General features: G+C 44.3%; 1 protein-coding gene across 2 annotated transcripts in view; it reads right to left on the reverse strand.

Annotated features, from left to right (window-relative positions):
• Positions 1-21566, reverse strand: part of cdx1b (caudal type homeobox 1 b) — a 58368-nt gene extending 36802 nt beyond the window's left edge. For both annotated transcript variants that reach the window (XM_059650559.1, XM_048543643.2), the window contains exon 1: positions 21010-21566. In XM_059650559.1, the coding sequence (XP_059506542.1) occupies positions 21010-21442 (433 nt within the window). In that variant the 5' untranslated portion in view covers positions 21443-21566. The remainder of the gene's footprint in view (positions 1-21009) is intronic.
• Positions 21567-23086: the final 1520 nt, after the last annotated feature.

The raw sequence follows: 23086 nt of genomic DNA on the forward strand, positions 1-23086 counted from the left end.
ACCAGGTTGGTGACAATAATCAATTCCAGTATAAAGTCTCCAGCAGGTCAACAACAGCCTAGTACACAGAGTAATTGTCATCAAGTCATTTCTGTACTTCATTTAGAGTTGGACTGTTCTTTTGTGATACATAAGAACACAACAGAAACTCTATCAGCAGTTTCAACTCAATGATACCTCCACGGGAGAGATAAGTAGAGGGGAAAGGTCAGCGCGAAAATATTACAATGACATCATCATGTGACTTCTCCTTAGCTCGGACTCTTGACCCTTTGGCAGACATGATTGTGATAAACCATTTTATCTTGCACCAGAAACATAAAATAGCCAGCAATAAATCTGAATACACTTGAGATTTTCTGGGTTAAAGTTACTTTCAGTCTCAAAATGTCTGTCTGAATAACACCCATTGTTGAAGTGCAAAGTGAACGCAGTGGGGATTATTCCAGTTACCTTTTTATAATGTGTAAAATAACCTCTAGACAAGCAAGCACTAGTCACAATTCTACATCCTAATGGCTCACTAAAAAGCCCTAACCAAACTGTGTAAATCGCTGCACCCTGCCTTGTTATTGGTCTGTCTCCTATTGCCGATACCTCAAGACTCTAGCACAACTAGGATAACATTAAGACAATTTACATCCAGTAGTATTCCAATTTCTGCAACAACAGTGACCACAAAAGGAAAGGAAAGTTGACAGAACTCAATAGAAACCTTCAAAGGTTTAGTGGGATAAATGTGAAGAAGCTGCTTCCATTTTCCAGTTTTGCCGTACAGTACAGGAATTTAGAAATACTGTCAGACTCGACTTATATGAGGAAAAGACTCAAGGAAGCATGGAAACTTTGAATTGGAGTGCAAACAGGCCATTCAGCCCTTTGGATCTGCTTTGTCATTCAACATGATCATAGCTGATCATCTAACTCAATCTCCTGGTCCCATTTTCACTCCATACCCTTTGTTCTCTTCAGCACTAAAACTTTCCCTAACTTTTTCTTGAAAACTTTCAATGTTTTCACCTCAACCACTTTCTGTGACAGAGAATTCCACAAGCGCACCACTCTCTAGGCAAAAAAGTTTCTCCTCATCTCAGTCCTAAATGGTTTATCCTGTATCCTTAAACTGTGACTGCAGGTTCATTACTCCCTGGTCACTGGGAACATCTTTCCTCTGTTGACCCTACCCAATACTGTTTGAATTTTATAGGTCTCTATAAGATGCTTCCTCTTTCTTTTAAACCCCAGTAAATACATTCCTAGCTCAAGTCTCTCGTCATATGTCCGTCCTGCCATCCCAGCATGAGTCTGATAAATTTTCATTGCATCCCCTCCACAGCCATAACATCCTTCCTCAGATAAAGAGACCAAAACTGCACACCATACTCCAGGTGTGCTCTCAGCAATTGTACAGCTCATCAATGTTTGAATCAATCAGACTGAGACAGCCATATTCACTTGACACACTGACCTGACACCATGATGCCAGCACCCTGACCCTGACATTGTGACCCTGACACCATGACGCCAGCACCTTGACCCTGACACCATGACCCCAGCACCCTAACTCTGACCCTGACACTGTGATGCTGACACCATAACCCCAGCACACTGACCCTGACACCTGTGACCCTGACACTGTGACCCTGACACTATGACCACGACACTGTGACCCCAGCACCTGACTGTGATCCTGACATTGTGACCCCGACACCGTGACCCTAGCGCTGTGACCCCAACACCATGACCCCAGCACCCTGAGCCTGACACCATGATCCTGACACCTGTGACCCTGACACTGTGACCCTGACACTGACCCTGTGACCTTGACACCATGGCCCCAGTACCCTGACCCTGACACCGTGAACTTGACACCCTGACCCTGACCCTGACACTGTGACCCTGACACTGACCCTGTGACCTTGACACCATGGCCCCAGTACCCTGACCCTGACACCGTGAACTTGACACCCTGACCCTGACCCTGACGCTGTGACCCTGACACTGTGGCCTGACCCTGTGACCCTGACGCCATGACCCTGACACTGTGACCCCGACACTGTGAACACAGTACCCTGACCCTGACATCGTGACCCTGATGCTTTAATCCTGACACTGTGAACCCAGCACCCTGACCCTGACACCATGACCTTGACCCTGTGACCCTGACACCATGACCTTGACCCTGTGACCCTGATGCTGTAACCCTGACATTGTGACCCTGACACTATGTCTCTGACCCTGTGACCCTGACACTGTGACCCGAACCCTGTGATCCCAGCACTGTGACCCTGACACCATGACCCTGAGCCTGACCCTGTGACCCTGACATTGTGACCCTGACACTGTCTTTGACCCTGTGACCCTAACTTTGTATCCTGACATTGTGTCTCTGACCCTGTGACCCTAAGTGATCCCAGCACCGTGATCCTGACACCGTGACCCTGAGCCTGACCCTGTGACCCTGACATTGTAACCCTGACGCTGTCTTTGACCCTGTGACCCTAACTTTGTGATCCTGACATTGTGCCTCTGACCCTGTGACCCTGACCCTGTGATCCCAACACTGTGACCCCAGTACCCTAATCCTGACACTGTGATCCTGGCACTGACCATGACACTGTTCTGCACTGTGACCTTAGTGTGTGAGGATGACACTGTGAATTGGCACCATACCCTGACATTATTACTCTGACACCATCACTGTGTCCTCAGTTATACCATCAGCTACCAGACAGAACTTGCAGAACTGCACTTTCACTTTAAGACCACGAACAGGGAGAAAGCACAACAAACATAAACTAACATACACCAGCCCTTACTGTTAGCAGCATTATTACCTGGTCCCCTACTTGTCCCTATGTAACTAGATAGATAAGAACATCTTTCAAACAACAAAGATGGCATTAGCATTGAGCAAAGATTACTTGTCTTTGTTTTTTTCTCTTTGTAGCTCACCATGCTCAGTGATCATTAACCCTTTCTTTTCTCCCATCAAGCTCCAAGAGTCTAGCTTTTGGGTCATTGTTATAATTGACACTGTCAGAGCCTCCCAGCACCATTCTGATTCAGTCTTTAATTCCCAGTCATGGACTCATGTCACAGCATGACTATTCATTAACATTTTACTGGCCAGCTCAGAATATAATCCAATTTAAGATGCCCTAGTCTATTATTAGGTACTGGGTATGAAGGTGTAGACCCGCTGAGTAAATTCAATATAACCCTTGTGTCCAGTGAGTGTGAATAATCCACCTCTCCCATCCTCTTATCCTGTGATTTGTTGAGGCCCATATAAACCCTTTTTTAAGGTACCCAACCTCTAGTTGGTCAGAAGAAAGGGTGTCAAAGCTCCATCAGATTCAGCCAATCTATAAATTCTTCCACTGAATCACCTGGCTGTTCAAGTGACGATATGAAGACAACCAACTTTAGATTTTTTTTTGAGAACTGTGAATGGACACTGTCAGTTAAAGAAAGCATTTACAAACTGCTTCTTTCTGAAGTGTAGTCACTGTTGTTGCAGAATTCACTGAATCATAGAAATTTTCCAATCCACACATTTACACAGCCCATCATGTCTGTGCACAGTGTCCAAAAGAACAGCTAACACCATTCCCGCGCCTTCCCCTGCAACTGCATTTCTTTTTCAGGCAACAGTCTAATTCCTTCTAGAAAGCCTCTCAGGCAGTACATTCCAGATCTTAACCAATTGCTGGTTATTTTGCATGTGTCTTTTGCCCTTTGCTTTAAACCAGTGCCCTTTTATTCTTGGCCCTTTCATGAGTAGGAACAGTCTCTCCCCATTTACTCTGTCCTGACTTCCAATGATTTTTGAATACCTCTTAAGTCTCCTCTCAACCGTTCTTTCAAAAAGAGTTCCAACTTCTCAAAATTATCTTTGTAACTCATAACTCGTAACTCATCCTGGAGCCATTCTCAGACCCTTTCTTTAATAACAGACCCTTCTGAGGAAGAGTGACCGGACCCGAAACGTTAACTCTGATTTTGCTTCACTGATGCTAAGCTTTTCCAGCAACTTCTGTTTTTGCCCCCTATTTTTATACTCCCTTCCCTTTGCACAACACTGCCAAGTTTGAAAAGTTTGAAGAGTACACACAATAAATTAATTTATTAATGTCAGGCCAAAGTCCCCACCAGCTTCAAGAACATCACCATCATCTCTGTACCTAAGAAAACGCATACAATGTGCCTTAATGACTACCACCCAGAGACTCTGACCTCAATAACAATGAAGTGTTTTGAGATGCTGGTCACGGCCCACATCAGCTTCAGTCTCCCAACCTGCCTCGATGTCCTACAGTTTGCCTACTGAATAACAGGTCCACAGAGGATGCTACATCCCCAGCCCTGCACTCATCCCTGGAACATCTGGACAACAAAGGCACCCACATCAGACTCCTGCTCATTGACTACAGCTCCACCTTCAACACCTTTATAGTCTCCAGACTGATCTCAAAACTGTCTGACCTTGGTCTCAGCTCCACCCTCTGCAACTGGATCCACAGCTTCCTGATCCACAGACCATTAATCGGTGAGGATAGGTAACTGCACCTCCTCCAGAATAACGCTCAACACTGGAGCCCCCCCAAGGATGCTTCCTCAGCCCCCTACTGCACTGCCTGTAGCCTACCTCTGCGTTGCCAAATTCTGAACAAATATCATCTACAAGTTTGCTGATGACACCACCGCCGTGGGACGAAACTCTTACAATGATGAGTCAAACTACTGAAGGGAGATAGAGGGCTTGGTGTCATGGTGAAATGATAACAACCTCTCTCTCAATGTCAGCAAAACTAAAGAACTGATCATTGACTTCAGTAATTAAGGAGAAGAACACGCCTCCATCAAGATCAATGGAACTGAGGGTGAGAGGGCGAGAGCATCAAGTTCCTCAGGGTGATGGTAACCGACAACCTGTCCTGGACTTCCCACGTAGATGCGACCAGAAATTGGCCATGTCCATAAGGTCACTCACCAACTTCTATAGATGCACCATTGAAAGCAAACTGTCTGGGTGCATAACAGCCTGGTACGACAACTACTCTGCCCAGGACCGGAAGAAACTACAAAAGGTTGTATGGACAGCCCAGACCATCACGGAAGCCAACCTTTCATCCAATGGATGGTAGGATCTGCAGATGCTGGAGATTCTGATAAAACAAGGTGTAGAGCTAGATGAACACAGCAGGCCGAGCAGCATCAGAGGAGCAGCAGTGCTGACGTTTCGGACCTGGACCCTTCTTCAGATAAAGGGTTAGGGGTTTATGCCCGAAACGTCAGCTCTCCTGCACCTATGATGCTGCTTGGCCAGCTGTGTTCATCCAGATTTACACCTTGTTATCTCATTCATCCATGGACTCCATTTACACAGCTCACTGCAGTGGAAAGGCTGCCAACATCATGGAAGACCCATCACACCCCAGGAATGATCTCCTAAAACCTCTTCTGTCAGGCAGAAGATACAAAAGCCTGAACACCAGCAGGTTCAGGGGCACATTCTTCCCAGCCATTATTCGGCTAATAAATAGACTCTCTACCCTCAAATAACACTGATCTTGCTAATGTTGATCTCGTCTAGTGTATGTCCTGTGTAATGTAACCTGTGTGGCTGTGTCAAAGTCTTTTTGATCAGTATATCCATGCTTACTATGAACAAAAACAAAGTTGCTGGAAAAGCTCAGCAGGTCTGGCAGCATCTGTGAAAGAGAAAACAGAGTTAATGTTTCAGGTCCAGAACTCTGTACCCGATATGTTAACTCTGTTTTCTCCTTCACAGATGCTGCCAGACCTGCTGAGCTTTTCCAGCAACTTTGTTTTTGTTCCTGACTTACAGCATCCGCAGCTTTTTGGTTTTCATGCTTACTATGATCTGCTTGTACCACTCATAAACAAACCTTTTTACTGTGCTCCAGTACACGTGACAACAAATCAATCAATCAATCAATCTCAAACCTGCATTTTCATGGGCAGTTTTATTTTCATTTTCAAGGCTGGGCCCATTTTACTTTGATCAAATGGTATTTCATCTTCTGTGAGCAGTTTGATCCAAATGAGGGATTTGCTAGGCGCCCCCCACTTTGGTCCACTTCAAACAGTTCCGGTATAATTTATTTATTTATTAAAGTACATTGGATTGATGCAATAAATAAAAACTAGGCAGATAAGAGTCTTTGTGCACTAAACTGATAAATATACTGAGAAATGAAGCAGTATTCCTTCCCTAAGGAAATTAGGAGAGGTCTAGGGAAGGATTTCCATTACTGGGGGTCTAGGCAGCTGAAGGCCTGGCCACCAATGGTGAAGGGATGGAAATCTGGGAATGCAGGGATCTTGTAGGTTTGCAGCACTGCCAGACATAACAGGGGTAGGAAAGGGTAAAGCTCAAGAAGGGACTTGTACACCAGTCTGAGAATTTTAATACTGAGACCTTGCTAGAAGAGCCATAGTAGATCAGTAAGATGGAAGGCTGCAGAAAGTGGGAGGGGATGGGGTTGATCAAGTGGAACTTGGTAGCCATTAGGAATGAGACAGCAGAGATTTGGACAAGTTCCAATGTGTTGGGGTAGGGGGTGATGGTAGAAGATGGGACTCATCAGGAGAACGTTGGAAAAGTTCAGACGACGGGTAACAAAAGATATTGATGAGGGTTTCAGCAGCAGATGAGATGAGGCAGGCGTGGAGTTGGATGATGTTATAAAGGTTGAAGAAGGCTGCGTTTTTCCAGCGATTTCTGGTTTTGAAGTCAGCAGTCTTGGTGATGACGAGGATAAGAGGTTGGGAAGACATTTCAGGTCAAAACTACTACGAAAACTACTACCAATGGGTTTAAACTCTAGAGGGGTAATAGTGATGGGGATGATGGGGGAGGGCTGAGGTAGGCATTAGGGGGTGCCTGCTAAAGAGCAAGTTAGAAACGGAGGTAAATAATGGTGGAGAATGCAGTGAGAAGGGACTTTGTGTAGTATAGAGTCATATATCTTACACAAGAGATGAAAGTTCAACAGAGCAATGAGGCAATAAAATCTTCGCCAACATTAAATACAATATAGATCCAACAAATTAAAACTATTAGTCTCCATCCTGTTTGAGGCTCAGAGTCCGTAATGCTTGAGTCTCATTATGAACAGGCACTGGATGCTGCTTCACCTCCAAGTCTACTTTGTTTTTGAGGAAGCCTTAATTGCATTTAGCCAAATGTGGTTATTCAAAGAGAGAATATTTAACGTAAGGATTAACTGGTGTGTATTGGAATAACTGTAGGATGTGTGCTCACTCACACATGCTCACAAATATAAACTTGTACTCTCATAAAAATCAAATATTCAGAAAATACACACAGACACAAGTGCATTCATAGTCACACGCACGCACAGACATTCTTACACAATCACAAAGTATGCGTGCACACTCACATGGAAACACACTTGGAAGGCTTGACAGTGACAACACAGTGTGGAGCTGGATGTCTGGAAAGTATGACATGACTGAGGACATCAACTTTGACCCCCGACCTTCCATTGTCAAATAGAAGATAATTTTAAGAAAACGAGAGTAGGTGGTACTTATTATGCCCCTATTTTTTCAAACAAGAAAACTGCTTTGATATGCATTTACGGTGAGGGGACAGAAATGTATAAACAGCATTTTACAAACACTGAGAGAAACAGAAAGCCTCAGAGGCAGATCAAAGGACAGGACTGCATGCAAAGAGGCTCCATTGAATCTGAAACTCAAACTGACACAACCGCAGAAGAACAGCCTCTCCTGTTGTTCAACATTACCCCAGTTTATATCTCCACCTCCACATTTCAAGTACATTGACTTTATTGTTGTAGAAGATAACGAAGGAATTCTGTTCAAAGACTGCAGGGAGCTCCATCTCTATCACTATCTCCCTTCACCCCCCCTATCAACATGGACCCGTTAACATATTGCTTTGACAATAGAATCACAATACCATACGTTACTGAATCATAGTTTTATCACAACACAGAAAAAGGACATTCAGCCCCTTAATACCTGTACCGGCTAAACAAATGAGCATTATTTCCTAGTGTCAATCTCCTGATTTATCCCTGTTCCCTTGCATGCCATTTCTATGCGAATAATCAGCCAATGCTCTCTTGAATTTCTCAATTGAAACTCCCTCCACCACACCTCTAGGCAATACTTCCCAGACTCAAATGACTCGCTGAGCAAGAATGTTTTTCTAACTTCACCCTTACTGCTTAAACTATGTCCTTTTATTCTGTGATAGCAGGAACCGCCAATGCTGGAGAATCTGAGATAACAAGGTACAGAGCTGGATGAACACAGCAGGCCAAGCAGCATCAGAGGAGCACTAAGGCTGACGTTTAGGGCCTAGACCCTTCCTCAGACCCTTTTCATGAAGAAGGGCCTAAGCCCAACACATCAGCCTTCCTGCTCCTCTGATGCTGCTTGGCCGGCTGCGTTCATCCAGCTCTACACCTTGTTATCCCTTTTAGATTAGATTAGATTCCCTACAGTGTGGAATCAGGCCCTTCAGCCCAACAAGTCCACACCGCCCCTTGAGCATCTCACCCAGACCCATCCCCCTATAACCCTATCTGAAAAGGAGATCATTTGCAGGAGAGCAGCAAGAGCCATTCTAATTGGATAGTGCTTTCAAAGGGCCAACACAAGTACAGTGTGCTGAATTGCCTCTATGATTATTGTCTTCTGAAGTAGACTCATATTTGATTTGAGATGTCAACTTTGTTTCTGTGAATACAAGTGTTGCCAATCTTGTTGATATTTACAGCTCTTTAAAGAACGATGGAATCATAGAGTCATCCAGCACGGAAATAGAACCTTTGATCCAACAGTCCATACTGACCATAACCCCAGACTAATCCAGTCCCACCTGCCTGCACTTGGCTCATATCCCTCCAGTCATTTCTTATTCATGTACTTATCTAAATTTCTTTTAAATGTTATAACTGTACTCAAATCCACCATTTCCTCTGGAAGTTCATTCCACACATGAACTACTCTCTGTGTAAAACAATTGCCCCTCATGTCCTTTTGAAATCTTTCTCCTCGCACCTTAAAATTATGCCTCCTAGTCTTGAAATCCTCCACCCTAGGAAAAAAGACATCAGCCATTGACCTTATCTATACCTTTTTCTCTGTTTTTAATTCAAATTTCTAGCATACACAATACTCTATGATTAGTTAATTGACAATGATATCATTGTGATTTTATTGCATCCAATGCGGACTGGTGATTTAGCTCTCCACCTCTGTGGTCTTTCACACAGTTTGCACAAAGTGAAGTGAATGCCTGGGCGCATTACAGAATGCACAAGATAGAAACAGTCCATTCAGCCCAACCCGGCCATGTTATGACAAACAGTTCATAACTCCAGTGTACACTCTAACTTTTAATTTCAAGATGTGCTTTTTTTAAGCAGATTATTTCTGTGGACAAATAAAGTCGGCAGTGTAAATTCAGTTGCTGGCTGGCAAAGTCCTGTGGGGGGCCCACATCAGGTATGAGGAAACTTCAGGAAGGGAGAAACGTAACAGCAGGAGATAACCAGGGGAGGCTCGCTATCTGGCCTCCTCTCGGCAGAAAGTGAGCTCTTACACAGATTTTCTTGCATCTTGCCCTGTGTTCTAACCAGGCCCTGGGCGATGCTTCCCAATTTGTTATGGTTCCAGAAAGGATACTCCAAATTGCTAAGCCCTTGGGTGAGGAAGAATGAATTTGCTCCATTTCTTTGTTCGCATGCTGCTTTGGTTGGTCTCAACAAGATCAATGTATTAAAAAGACCCTTCCCTTGTGGATACATTTTTCCCCTGATCCAAGTGAGCTTTTTTTTAAAGGATCAGGCTTTTACAAAGACACTGACTTTACTAATAATGAAGAGAAAAAGAAACACTCGTGCAACACAGATACTAGGAGCTAGGAATGGGGGGTGACCAACATTCCCTCCAGCTCTGATGTTCGATGTGTGGTACTCATCATCCTAATGAGGATCGCAGCATTGACCTCCAGTTCCAAAGTCACTGCCATGGACAGACCAGACCTTAGAGATCTGTGCAGAAGGAAAAAACACTTAGACGGATGCTGGAAGTGAGTCCAAAACAAATGGAAGTGAGCCCAGATAGATAAATGCTAGAGAAAAAGATATATGGATCAGTCTCCGAATTGTTCTTGAAGAGTAGAGTAGGTGATGTGGTGGCACTAATACCCTTGGCGTTGGCGATTAAACAGTCAATTTTGAAATTCTTGGGTTTGCAAGTTGGCAGGAATTCTGGTGTTCGGATCCCTTTGAACAGTATTCCAGCATTCGGAGTGAGAGATAGTCTTTTCTGTTATGTTACCTGCTGTGCAAGGACTTTTGAAATGACTGTTTCTGAAAATAGTGATTTTTCAACCATTAGTTCACACAACAGAACATCTGACCAATAACACACACAGACTAGTGTTGCAGTCATTTTAACACCTATTCTGTATATTCATGGTGGATAAGATATACATGTCTTCAAGGGGTGGCTTTTTGCTGAGTAAAGAAACAGTCGCCCCCCTCCCCCCCCCCCACCCCCATTATCTCCTCTTGTGAAGTCTCTCCCTGTTTGAAATTTCCCTTACACTGTCCAGATGCAACATTCCATGGTCTTTATATCGGCATTTGCAAGACAGTCACTGAACCTGCAGTCCTTTCCTGGAGCAACTGTCTTTTAAAACGCCCATGTTGAAACTAAAATGATAAAACATCTATCGAAACTGTACAGCTCTGTTGCTTCATCAAAATACATTTCAGGAAAATTCAAAAAATATTTAAACTTAACTGCTGACCTGTTCTGTGTATGCTATTAGGAAAAGATGTATTAATGGTACAAGGAAGCTTTCCCTGAGTTCCCTATTACGAGTGGCCATTTGATTTTTTTTATACAAATTCATGAGCTATTAGGCATTGCTGGCTGGACCAGCATTTATTGCCCATGCCTAATCACCCTTGAGAAGGTGGTAGTGAGCTGTCTTGCTGAACTGCTGCAGTCCTTGTCTTGTAGCTGGGTACACAAGGGAGGAAATTCCACGATTTTGACCCGGCAACAGTGAAGGAACAATGCTATATTTTCAAGCCAGGATGGTGAGTGGCTTGGAGGGGAACTTGGAGGTGGTGGTGTTCCCATATATCTGCTGCCCTTGATCTTCTAGACGGATGTGTTTGTAGGTTTGGAAGGTGCTGTCCGAGGATCTTTGGTGAATTTCTGCAGTGCATCTTGCAGATAGTACACACTGCTGCTACTGAGTGTTGGTGGTGAGGATGGATGTTTGTGGGTGTAGTGCCAATCAAGTGCCTTGTTTGGTGTCAAACCTCGTGAATGTTGTTGGAACTGCACCCATCCAGGCAAATGAGGTGTGTACCATCACACTCCTGCGTTGTGCCTTGTAGTTTTGAACAGGCTTTTTGGAGTCAGGAGTTGAGGTGATCTATCCCTCAGGAGATTCCACAGATATATTGGCATCTCTTTTTCCAGTGCTTTGTGAAATATTTGCCTTTGGACATTTTGCAAGTTTTAAGGTACCACGTAACCACCAAGTGCTGCTCCTTTTGCCTGTCTGTCCCATTAATTCACTACTCTCCAGCCAAGATGGCCCAGCAACAGCTTCTGAATCACCATTGTCTGAATGGTCACAATTCAGCAACCTCAAGGCTCTTCAGTGAGAAAGTCAAGAAGCAGCTGGCGAAGAATTCAGACATTAAAATCAGCCCAGAGATTTTAATTCATTCATAGTATGTAGGTGTTAGTGGGCTGGGCCAGCATTTGTTGTCTATCCTTAGTTACCGTTTAAAAGGTGGTGATGAGCCACCTCCTTGAACTGTTGCAGTCCATGTTCTGTAGGTAGACCCACAATGCCCTAAGGGAGGGAATTCCAGGATGTTGACCCAGCGGCAGTGAGGGGATGGTAATATATTTCTAAGTCAGGATAGTGACTTATTTACCGCAGTCTTCCCAACCTCTGACCTGCTCCTGTAACTACTGTGTTTATGTGGTGAGTCCAATTGAGTATATGGTCCATGGAAACCTCCAGGATGTTGATAGTGGGGAATGCAGTGATGGTAACTCCATTGAATGTCAAGGTAGAGTGGTTAGATTGCCTCCTATTGGAGATGGTTGTAGCCTGCATTTTGTGTGACATAAATATTACTTGCCCTACATGTTATGGCCTTTCATATTGTAAAAAGTAAAGTTGCCAAGACCCCAGAGGACCATGAGGCTGCTCTCTCATTAGAGGGAAATGACTGGTGTTAGTTTAACCTGAAAGCCACCACACCACCTCACCCATAAGTGACAATGTCACCGAAAAAAATTGAATCCAATTACGTGCTGCCAGTTTTAAGTCTCTGTAAACCTGAGCAATGGGTTCAAAGTTGCTAAATGTATGGCTTCTAGATTGTCTGGTCTGCATTAACTGCAAAGTATTGAAGACAATATGCCATGAAGCAAGGAGCAGGGACCCCAGGCTCAGTTTGTAGAGACCTGTGGACTACAGTAGGGGAAAGATGAGGAGTGGATCTTCAGATCTGGGAGTGATTGAGACAGATTTATTGCATGGTGTAATTAAATCTTTTGTCCTGCCTGATGGGAGTATGTATCAGACCCTAGGTCAGATTGTTTTGGGGAGGCGATAGTCAGATGGGCAATTTAGCATGGTCAATCCACCTAACCTGCACATTTTTGGTAGGAGGAAACCGAAGCAACTCCATGCAGACACAGGGGGAATGTGCAAACTCCACACACTGCCACCCAAGGGTGGGATTGAACCCAGGTCCCTGGTGATGTGAGGTAACAGTGCTAACCACTGAGCCACCGTGCACTGAATTCTATTCTCTTGTCAGCAAATAATATTCCATTTATTTGCTAATCACTTGGTTGATTTTAACCATCAAATTCCTCTTATTTCATTCAGATTGTACAACAGTTCAAATTGCTTTATTAAGAGACCTGATCTGTGTGATTAGGAACAACTTGAAATATAGGAATCATGGGCTGCAATGTAGCCATGTGTTTCAAACCTTGCTGTCAGGATAACTGCTGGATCCTGAATCAAAGCAGCAGCGTGATGTGCTGATGTTACATTGAAAGGCTAATTAATGACCACATGGCTCACTGACATCCAGTTAAGGAGGGTAGGTGGACTCCAGAAGCTGAAGGGACATTCAGGCCCCAAATGAAGGAGCTGAGTTCAGCCCACGCTGGTTAGGGAGAGAGTGGGCTTCTCCAGAACCTCTAAACACCCTGTAGGTCCCTGGTAAGTTTGTAAATTGGCTACAGGGAAATGGGCAATGCTCAAATAATTTAAAGGATTGCTGGCTTCTCCCTGTTCCACTGAGGCAAGACTATATCCCTAGCCCCTGTGAAAGAGACATCACATTTGATTAGTTTATTTGAGTTTTTTGTGACAAGCAACATGGAAAAAGAGGGATCTATGGATGTAGTGAACTGTGCTTGGATTTCCAGAAAGCATTTCAAAAGGTGCCACACCAAAGGCTAATGCAGAGAATAAGAACTCACGATGCAAGAAATAACATGGGTAGGGGATTGGTTAGCTAACTGGAAACAGAAAGTAGGCATTGTGGGTTGTTTTTGGGTTGGAAAGATGTAACTAATGCTGCAGTGGGATCAGTGCTGGGGACAATCTACATCAATGGTTTGAATGAAGGCACTGAATGTGTAGTTGCTTATTTTGATAATTAAACAAAGATTGGGGAGACCAGGATCTGAAGAGGATCTAATAACCTGCAAAACACATGGATAGGTTGAGTCAGCAATAAGTTGAAAGGTGGACTATAAATCGGAATAGAGTAGAAAACCTCGCATGGTGATTACAGAACTCTGCAGTACAGAGGAATTTGAGCATCCTGGAACATGAAACACGAAAAGGTATTATGCAGGTATAGCAAGAGATTAGCAAAATAAATGGAATATTATTTGCTGACAAGAGAATAGAACTCAGTGCATGGTGGCTCAGTGGTTACCTCACATCACCAGGGACCTGGGTTCAATCCCACCCTCGGGTGGCAGTGTGTGGAGTTTGCACATTCTCCCTGTGTCTGCATGGAGTTGCTCCACAACCAAAAATGTGCAGGTTAGGTGGATTGACCATGCTAAATTGCCCATAGTATCCAGGGATCTATGGGTTGACATGGGGAATGCAGGGTTATGGGGGTGGGGAGGGGTCTGGCATGGAATGTTTGTCAGAAGGTAGGTGTGGCTTGATGGGCCAAATGGCCTGCTTCCACACTGTGGGGATTCTATGATTCAAAGGTATAGAAATTTTGCTACCATTTTATGGGGCATTGGTGAGACCCCATCAACATTCCAATGTACAGCTTCGGTCTCTTTAGGAAAGGACATGATTGCATTGAAAGCATTTCAGAGAAAGTTCACTTGACTGATTGCTGAGGTGAAGGTTTTCTCCTTTGTGGATAAAGGAACACTTTGGTCTCTGACAACTTTAAGCGGAATGAGAGGTGATCTTATTAAAATACAAAAGACGTTGAGTGGATTTGACAGAATGAGAGGATGTTTCCCCTGTGGGAGAGACAAGAACTCAGCAACATAGTTTAAAAATAGGCTCTCCGTTCACATCAAGATAAGAGATAAGCATCCTAAATGGTGAAGCACACTGGAGGAGCAAAATGTTCTTCTCTTGCTCCTAATTCAGTCACATTTTAGCCACTGCCTGCTCATTGGATAATTCTAGCCAGTACAAAGAGGGGCCTGAACAATCCCTCTAATTTCCTGGGTCAGAGGAAGGACTCTGCTTGGAAACCGACAAGCTATCCAGTGCCTGGAAACTCTGGAATGCCGGACTCTGTTCCCACCACTGGAACTGATTGAAAATTCAGTCCAGCAATCCTCCAGAAGGTGATGTGGTCAATCATTATCGGTTCAGCAAGAAAATGAAATCTCAATGCTTTCAGAGGGAACGTGGTTCGGTCAGAAGTACTTTATTGAGTTCTGCCGAGTTTGCGTTCAATCTCTCAATGAGGCCTCGATTCAGAAATACACAACCACTCCCAATGCTTTTAACTTTGGGACATTCAAATCAAACACAACACAGGTCCTATTTTTACCGTTGTTGCTACAATATATATGACACACCTTGTGAAAATCTCAATTAGTTCTGAACATCAGGCCTGGTGTGGCCTCAGTGTGGACTTCCAGCCTCAAGCTGATCCCAGAGCGGTCTGAAGTCAAGGGCCCACACAGGCTATAGGTTTGGTGCAAGCATGAACTGGGTTGGAAGGATCGTTATTCTGGACTTCTTATTTCTTTATTTTTCTAACTTTTTTCTCCTAGAAGAATTTGTACTTAGAATCTTTGTACCTAAGATGGCGCGGTAAGCGGCAACCTGTCAACTTCTCACTGTGCTTGTGAGAGTACATGACAATAAAACTAATATAAAATCAGGCAGCATCACATAAATTATTCACCACAGCTCCCTATACCACTACTGAGATTTCTTTCATCATGAACAGTTCTCACACATAAGACCATAAGACACAGGACCACATAGGCCATTCAACCCATTGAGTCTGCTCTGCCATTCAATGAGATCAACTCCACTTTCCTGTCCTTTCCCTAATAACTTTTGACTCTTTTACTGATTAAAAATTTGACTACCTCAGCCTGAAATATAATTAATCAATCCAGCCTCGACAATCCTGCACAATAAAGAATTTCACAGCTTCACTACCCTCCAAGAGAATAAATTCCTCATCATCTCACTGTTGGAACGTTGAGTGAACCCCTTATTCTGAGATGATGCTCTCTGTACCTAAACTCCCTGAAGGGAAAGCAACCTTTCCACATGCAACCTGTCAAGTCGCTTAAGAATCTTCTATGTGTCTTCCTCTCATTCTTCTTTATTCCAATGAATATTTCTAGACTCAACCACAGCGAGGGAATCTTGATCTGCTTCCCACCTCCACCATCCACAAATTTGGCTTGTCCGAAACTCTGCTGGCCCTAATTAACACATGCCAAATCTTGTTCACTCATCACCACTTGTGCTCACAGATCTACAATATCCACCAATGCCTCCATTTTAAAATATTTGTCCATAGCCAACTCTGTAATCTCCTCCAACCCTACAGCAAAACAAAATCCCTGCCTTCTGTTGCACGTCATTTCAACTTTCAGCTCCATGGGCCCTAAAATTCCCTGCCTAAACTTCTCTCTATCTCCTTCTCCTTCCATAAGGCACTTTTTAAAGCCTACACTTTTGATGAACCTTTCCATGTTTCGTCCAAAGAGCTCCTCACATGATCTAGTGTCAAATTTATTTGCCATTTTCATCACTGAAGCACCTTGGTGCTTTTACAATGTTAAGAATGTTAATTCAATGGGAGTTGCTGTGTGATGTCCAGTTAATTGAGCTGTGTATTGTAAAACGCAAGCCGATAATTTAAACATATTGAGACTCTCGGAGCTCACTGTTGGAAAAGTGGGGTTCAGGGAACATTATGTTTGAGATTCACATGACCACAGGCACACAGTCTGCTCCAAAACTCAAAGGCAAGTGTTTGGGCCAGTAAATTCTAGAGATATGTCGAGAACTTTTCCCAGGTCTCGTAGGAGGCTTTGAGTTTGAGAAGGGGCCTTGACAAAGTGATATCAACAGTCGCTGTTAAGAGGGAATGCGAAGAAATACACATTTTTCCTTTCTCGAAGCACCTCGCTGTGTTGCAAACATTTTGCTTGCTGCAAAAAGAGATTACTCACTAAACTACCTCTTGACCACGAAAGAGCTTTTTAGTCCAATCACCAGCAACCCAAACTGAAACTTGGAGCGCTTCATGTTCCTGAGTTGTGTGATTTTAACGTGGAACTCTTTTATTGAGAAACAACTGCACTGGAACAACTGAAACTTTAAACACAGTGAAACATCCCAAGGGAGAAAACATTATCTCATCAGGACATAACAGGACAGATTACCAAAAAGCTTTGTCAGGGAGGAAGGGTTGAAGGAACATAATGGAAGGTAGGAAGAGAGGTGGCAAGGTTTAAGGAGAGACAGTCAAAGCCATGGGGCCAGGCAGGAAAAAGCATGGTGGTCAAAGGGGGAGTAATTAAAATCAGGAACGTGCAAGGGGCTAGAATTAGAGAAATGTGGAGATCATCATAGATCATATCATAGAATATCTAGAGTGTGGAATCAGACCATTCAGCCACCAAATCCATACTGACCCTCCAAATCGCATCCCACCGTAACCCATCCCTTACATTTCCCTTGGGCAATTCACCTAACCTGCACATCCCTGAATGCTATAAGCAATTTAGCATGGTCAGCCCACCTGATCTGCACTTCTTTGGACTGTGGGAGGAAGCCGGAGCACCCGAAGGAAACCCACGCAGACACAGGGAGATCATGCAAACTCCACATTGACAGTCGCCCGAGGGTGGAATCAAATCCAGGCCCTGGTGCTATAAGGCAGCAGTGCTAACCACTGAGTTACTCGGCTGCCTCCTCAGAGGGTCGCAAGCCCAGATGAGTCTGGTGAGAGGGGTTAGGAAAACAATGATGTCAATTTTAATACTCGATTATCAATCGATAATTTCCTCCCTGCTAAATCTTTTATTCTATTTTTACGTTTTGCAAGGCATTAGATCCCGTAGGATGTAGAAGCACGCAGTGTTGAGGAAGGCCATTCAGTTCATTAAGCCCAGGTTGCCTGCTAGCTCTTTGACATGAGTTACATGTTTGTGTCCCATTCTGCTTCACAGTCAGGGTAATAGGTTGAATGATTTGAGCAGTGTTCAAACTGAGGATGACAGTATAATATGTTCTCTGAGAGAGGACAGCAGACCTAAGGGACACAACTATCACAATAGTCATAACTAGATCTAACTGTGATTCAGGAGAAAGCAGGTAATAAGAATTGATGATATCGTGGAACTTGATACACCAGGAGTAGTTGAGGTGAATAGTATCGGTGCATTTAAGGGGAGTCCAGATGAACACATAAATGGAAACAGGACAGTAGGCAATGCTAACGGGTGCACTAAACAGAGGTGGATGGAGGTTAAGCACTGGCATGAAGTGGTTGGGCTGAATGGCCTATTTCTATGCTGGAAATACTATCCTATTGATAAGTGTCATGGCTAAAATGGTAGCATTCTTTGCCCTTGGTTCAAGGCTCACACCAGGGCTTGAGCACAGAAATGAAGGTTGACTCTCCAGCACAGTACTAAGGCAGTGAATCATAGAACCACTACAGCGTGGAAACAGGCCCTTCAGCCCAACAAGTCCACACCGCCCCTCAGAGCATCCCACCCAGACCCATCCCCCTATAACCCACCTAATCTACACATCCCTGGGAACTATGGGCAATTTAGCATGGCCAATCCACCTAACCTGCACATCTTTGGACTGTGGGAGGAAACCGGAGCACCCAGATAAAAGCCACACAGACATGGGGAGAATGTGCAAACTCCATACAGACAGTCGCCTGAGGTTGGAATCGAACCCAGGTCCCTAGTGCTAACCACTGAGCCATCCCCATGATTGCACCATGGTTGCAGTCTGTCGTCTTTTGATAAGACAGGAAGGTGAGACCCCATCAACTAGAATGTATAAAATCATGAGGTGTATAGAATAGGATGAATTGTGGGTGCCTTTTCCCTATGATGGAGGATTTCAAGGCTGGGGTGGGACATTTTTAAGGTGAGAGAAGGGAGATTAATAAAGAAATGGGGGCAATATTTTGACACAGAGGGTGATTCATGTGAGGAAGTGGTGGATGTGGACTCAATTACAATATTTAAAAGACATTTGAATAAATACATGAATAGGCACGGTTTGGAGGGATATGGGCCTGGAGCAGGTAGAGGGGAACTAGGTTAGTTTGGGATTATGTTCGGCACAGACTAATTGAACCAAAAAATGTCTGTTTCTGTGCTGTACGACTGTATGACTCTATGATTCTAAGAGCAAGGTCTCCAACACGCTGTCGAATGCCAATTCCATGATCAACATCCTGAAAATAACAGATTATCTATCCAGTTATTACCATTTTGCTGTTTATGGACTCTGGCTGTGCACAAAGTAACTGCCACATTTCCCACATTGCTACACTTCAAAGGGCATACAATTGGTTGAAAAATTCCTTGTGACATTGGAGGGATTGGGGTGTGAAATGCCTGTTAACAACCACTTTCCTCCCCTTCAATCTCAGTTGCAGCGTCAATTTTGCTGAAGAAAAATTTCGATAAATTCACAGTCAGTGAGTCTGAATTTCCTCAGACTCTCTGGAGCTGCTGCCGAGCATTTAGAATTTTCAAACACTTTTCCTCAGATTTCTGTTCCGACTGAAACTCCCTGTCGGTCCCTAAATCATGAGTTGTGCAGGCGAGGGCGGATCAACAGACTGTTTTAATTCCCAACTCCATTACAATTCCCACTTTTCACATCCATTTTGCTCTGTCACGCATAGCTTACAACATGTAAAAGGCATTTGGATAAGCATGTGAATAGGAAATGTTTGAAGGGATATGGGCCAAGCTCAAGCAGGTGGTACCAGTTTAGTTTGGGATGAGGTCAGCATGGGCTGGTTGGGCCGAAGGGTCTGTTTCTATGCTGTGTGACTCTATGGCTATGACTATGACATAAAGTTAAACAGCAGTTCTGTAGGAAAGTCACACCAGAGTTGAAACAGTAATCCTGTTTCTCATTCCACAGATGCTGCCAGATCTGCTGAGTCTTTGCAGCATTCTCTGCGTTAGTTTCATAAGCTGCAGTCACCGTCTCACCAACTGGTTTTGCACCTGAAGGAATGACAATGCAACCTCTCCATCACTTTCTAATATTTAATTGTCACGAGAAGCCATGGTCAATCAAACCTGACCTTGTCTGATTACCTGTGCAACAGGTTATAATTTAAATCATTTTGACGGGTGGGGGGTGAAAGTGGCCGTGCTTTATTGTTTTGTTTTGTCTGGTAAATGTTGGTCGTGAAGGATTTTAAAAGCTAGCAGTGAAGGTGATGAGCATGTGGATAAGCATATGGACGTACATGGAATAGTGTAGGTTAGATGGGCTTGAGATCGGTGTGACAGGTCGGCACAACATCGAGGGCCGAAGGGCCTGTACTGTGCTGTAATGTTCTACGTTCTATGTTCTATGTGAAAAGAGTCACCAATTAGTGACTGCAAATTTCAGTTTAAAATGCTTGGAAATAAAAGGGAAGAACAGAGCGATTGAGCTGAGGGCTTGGGGGGGTGGGGGGGGGGTGCCTGCGACAGACTGCGTTTGAATAAGAGCATGTCGGGTAAAGATCCTGGTCCGCACGGTGAAACAGAAGATGTATGAAAAGGCATTTTCTAGTTTCAAAGGAAAAACTAAGAGGAAGGCCCAATCAATTGCAATCCAAATTCTCACACCTTATCTATCCCTTCATTTTTAAAACTCTGAGTGGCCTTTTCCCTGTCTAGACCTCTTTCAACACTCTGCTCAGCCCAGTGATCGACAAAGGTTCCCATTCCTTGGGGAGACAAGATAGTCGCCATCAAACACCATCCCTCCCTGCTTCGACTGCACTTTTCACCAGCCCCAGGCCCGACACCCCAGGGCCTTTCTAATTCTCGTGCTTTAATCCGCCAGCTTGCTAACTCTGCCCTGCACAAGATGTCCCCCTTTGGAAATTCACTGCGAGGCAGTGGCTTTGAACTCTCTCCGCACTGCCCCAAACTTCAGCACTGAGAGTTATCTGCCTGCCGACAACTGTGACTGTACGCCACAACGGTGCCACAACAACAACACTGCATTTATGCAGTGCCTGCAACGTCGCGAAACCATCCTGAGGCAATTTGAAAGGACTGCAAATCACCTCAGCTTCCTTTTCTTCCACCTGGGCTCAAGCTCTGCCGCATGTACCCAAATGCGCAGCCCCATAGCACAGCCCCGTCAGAGCGAATCCATGGAGCGACGCCCCTCGCCCATCTTACCTTGCGGATTGGGCTGAAGACTGCGCCTCATCCAGTCGTAAGGATTCCGCCTCGGAGAGCTGGGGGAGAGTTGGGGTCCCAAGGTGCTCATGGAGGGCAGCAGGCCAGCGCCACCCTGGGGCTGCACAGGGGTAAAGTCGGACGGGCCGAACGCCAGCTGCCCTGGCGAGGTGGTGACGGTGGGGGCACCTGCCCCATAGCTGTGCCATTCATCCCGGGGTGGTACGTAAGGGGAGCTCCAGGTGCCAGCGGTTTGAGGGTGGTGAGGGTCCGTGCTGATCCCGGAGACATGATGGTGGTAACCGGCGAAGTCAGAATACTGTGGAGGGGGAGGAGGGGGTGCAAAGTTCTGGGGGTTTAGGTTCAAGCTGGGGTGCCTCACCGAATTAGGATACATGCTGCTTTCTTTATCCAGGAGGTAGCTGATGTACATGTTGTCTGAGTTCAGCCACGGACATGCTGAATCTCCACGAGCCTGGAAAGGGCAGTTTTGGTTTTCGCTAACAGCTCGTAACACTCCTCCCTGACACACACTCACACACACACAAACACATACACACACACACAAACACACACATGGTTTCTCATTAACCATCTCTTACTTAAAACTCACCCTGACGTCACAGCCTGGCTCTCCCTTCACTAATTTGCATTGAAAGAATTTTTTTTCACTCCCAGAGATTAGAGATCGGAGAACTTCAAACAGAGTAACCAAAGGTTAAAGGAGGAGGGATATTCTCCTCAGTCCACCTTGTCCTATTTCCTTGCATTGGGTGAAGTATTGAGACAAAAAAAAGCATCAGGTTAAGAGAAATAGAGAAAGGCTACAAACAGCTTAACAAGTTTATTGAGCACTTTCCCCAGAAAATTATTCTTTTTCCAAAGTTCTACTTCTTGCATATTCAGGTAGAATATCTGGAGCATTAAAGTAGGGGCAGATGTTGGCCCCCTCAAGCCTGCTGCATCGTACAATCAGATCATGGCTGATCTGTTGTGGCCTTAATTCCACTTTCCTGTTTATTCCCCAAAATTCTTCACTTCCAAACAATTAAAAGCCTCACTTACTCAGCCTTGTTTATATACAATGACATGGCCTCTGTCTATTCTGGGGAAAGAGAATTGCTGAGCCTCAAAACATAAATAGAGGCATAGAGTGTAAAAGCATGGAAGTGATGCTGCACCTTTACAAATCATTGGTTGGAGTGTATTTGGAGTATTGTGCTCAGTTCTGAGCGCCTTATTTAAGGAAGGATGTTAAAGCCCTGGAGAAAGTGCATAGGAGATTTACTTGAATGATATGATGAATGGGGGATTTTAGATACAAGGAAAGGTTTGAGAATTTGGGCTTATTCTCCTTGGAGCAGAGAAGACTAAGAGGTGACTTTATTGAGGTATGCAAAATTACGACCAATTTAGATAGGATAAAGAAGGATATTCTGTTTCTACTTGTTAATATGTCACTAACTAGCGGTTATAATTTCAAGATTGTCAGCTATAGGGCTAGGGATGAGATGAGGAGAAAGTTCTTTACTCAGTCAGTTGTCAGGATTTGGAATGCACCGCCTGGGAAATTGGGAGAGGCAGATTCCATAGGAGGTTTCAAAAGAGAGCTGGATTATATATTTTAACATGATGATGATAGAGGGCTATGGAGATAAGGCTAGAGAGCGGGACTAGCTGTGTGGGTCTTTCAGGAGCCGATACAGACATGATGGGTCGAATGGCTTCCTTCTGTACTGTAAAATTCTATGATTCTTATTAGGATTGACCAATAATGCTGGCCTAACTAGTGATGTCCACTTGCCATGAACAATTTGAAGCATTTTAATTGGTTGCACAGCAATTAGAGACCACTCGAGCTCACGGGAAATGAAAATGCAAGCCTTTGGTATTCAATAATGCCATTTCCTTTTCTTTATTCTTTCACAGCATGTGGAATCATTGACAGGGCCAACATTTCTTGCCCATCCCTAATGATTCTTGAGCTGAGTGGCTTGTTTGCCATTTCAGGGGGCAGTTGCAGCAGATGTGCAGTCACATGTAGATCACATTGACTTAGGACAAAAGATTTCCTTCC

This window comes from Stegostoma tigrinum, chromosome 13 (assembly GCF_030684315.1).
Source record: "Stegostoma tigrinum isolate sSteTig4 chromosome 13, sSteTig4.hap1, whole genome shotgun sequence".
Taxonomy (NCBI): Eukaryota; Metazoa; Chordata; class Chondrichthyes; order Orectolobiformes; family Stegostomatidae; genus Stegostoma; species Stegostoma tigrinum.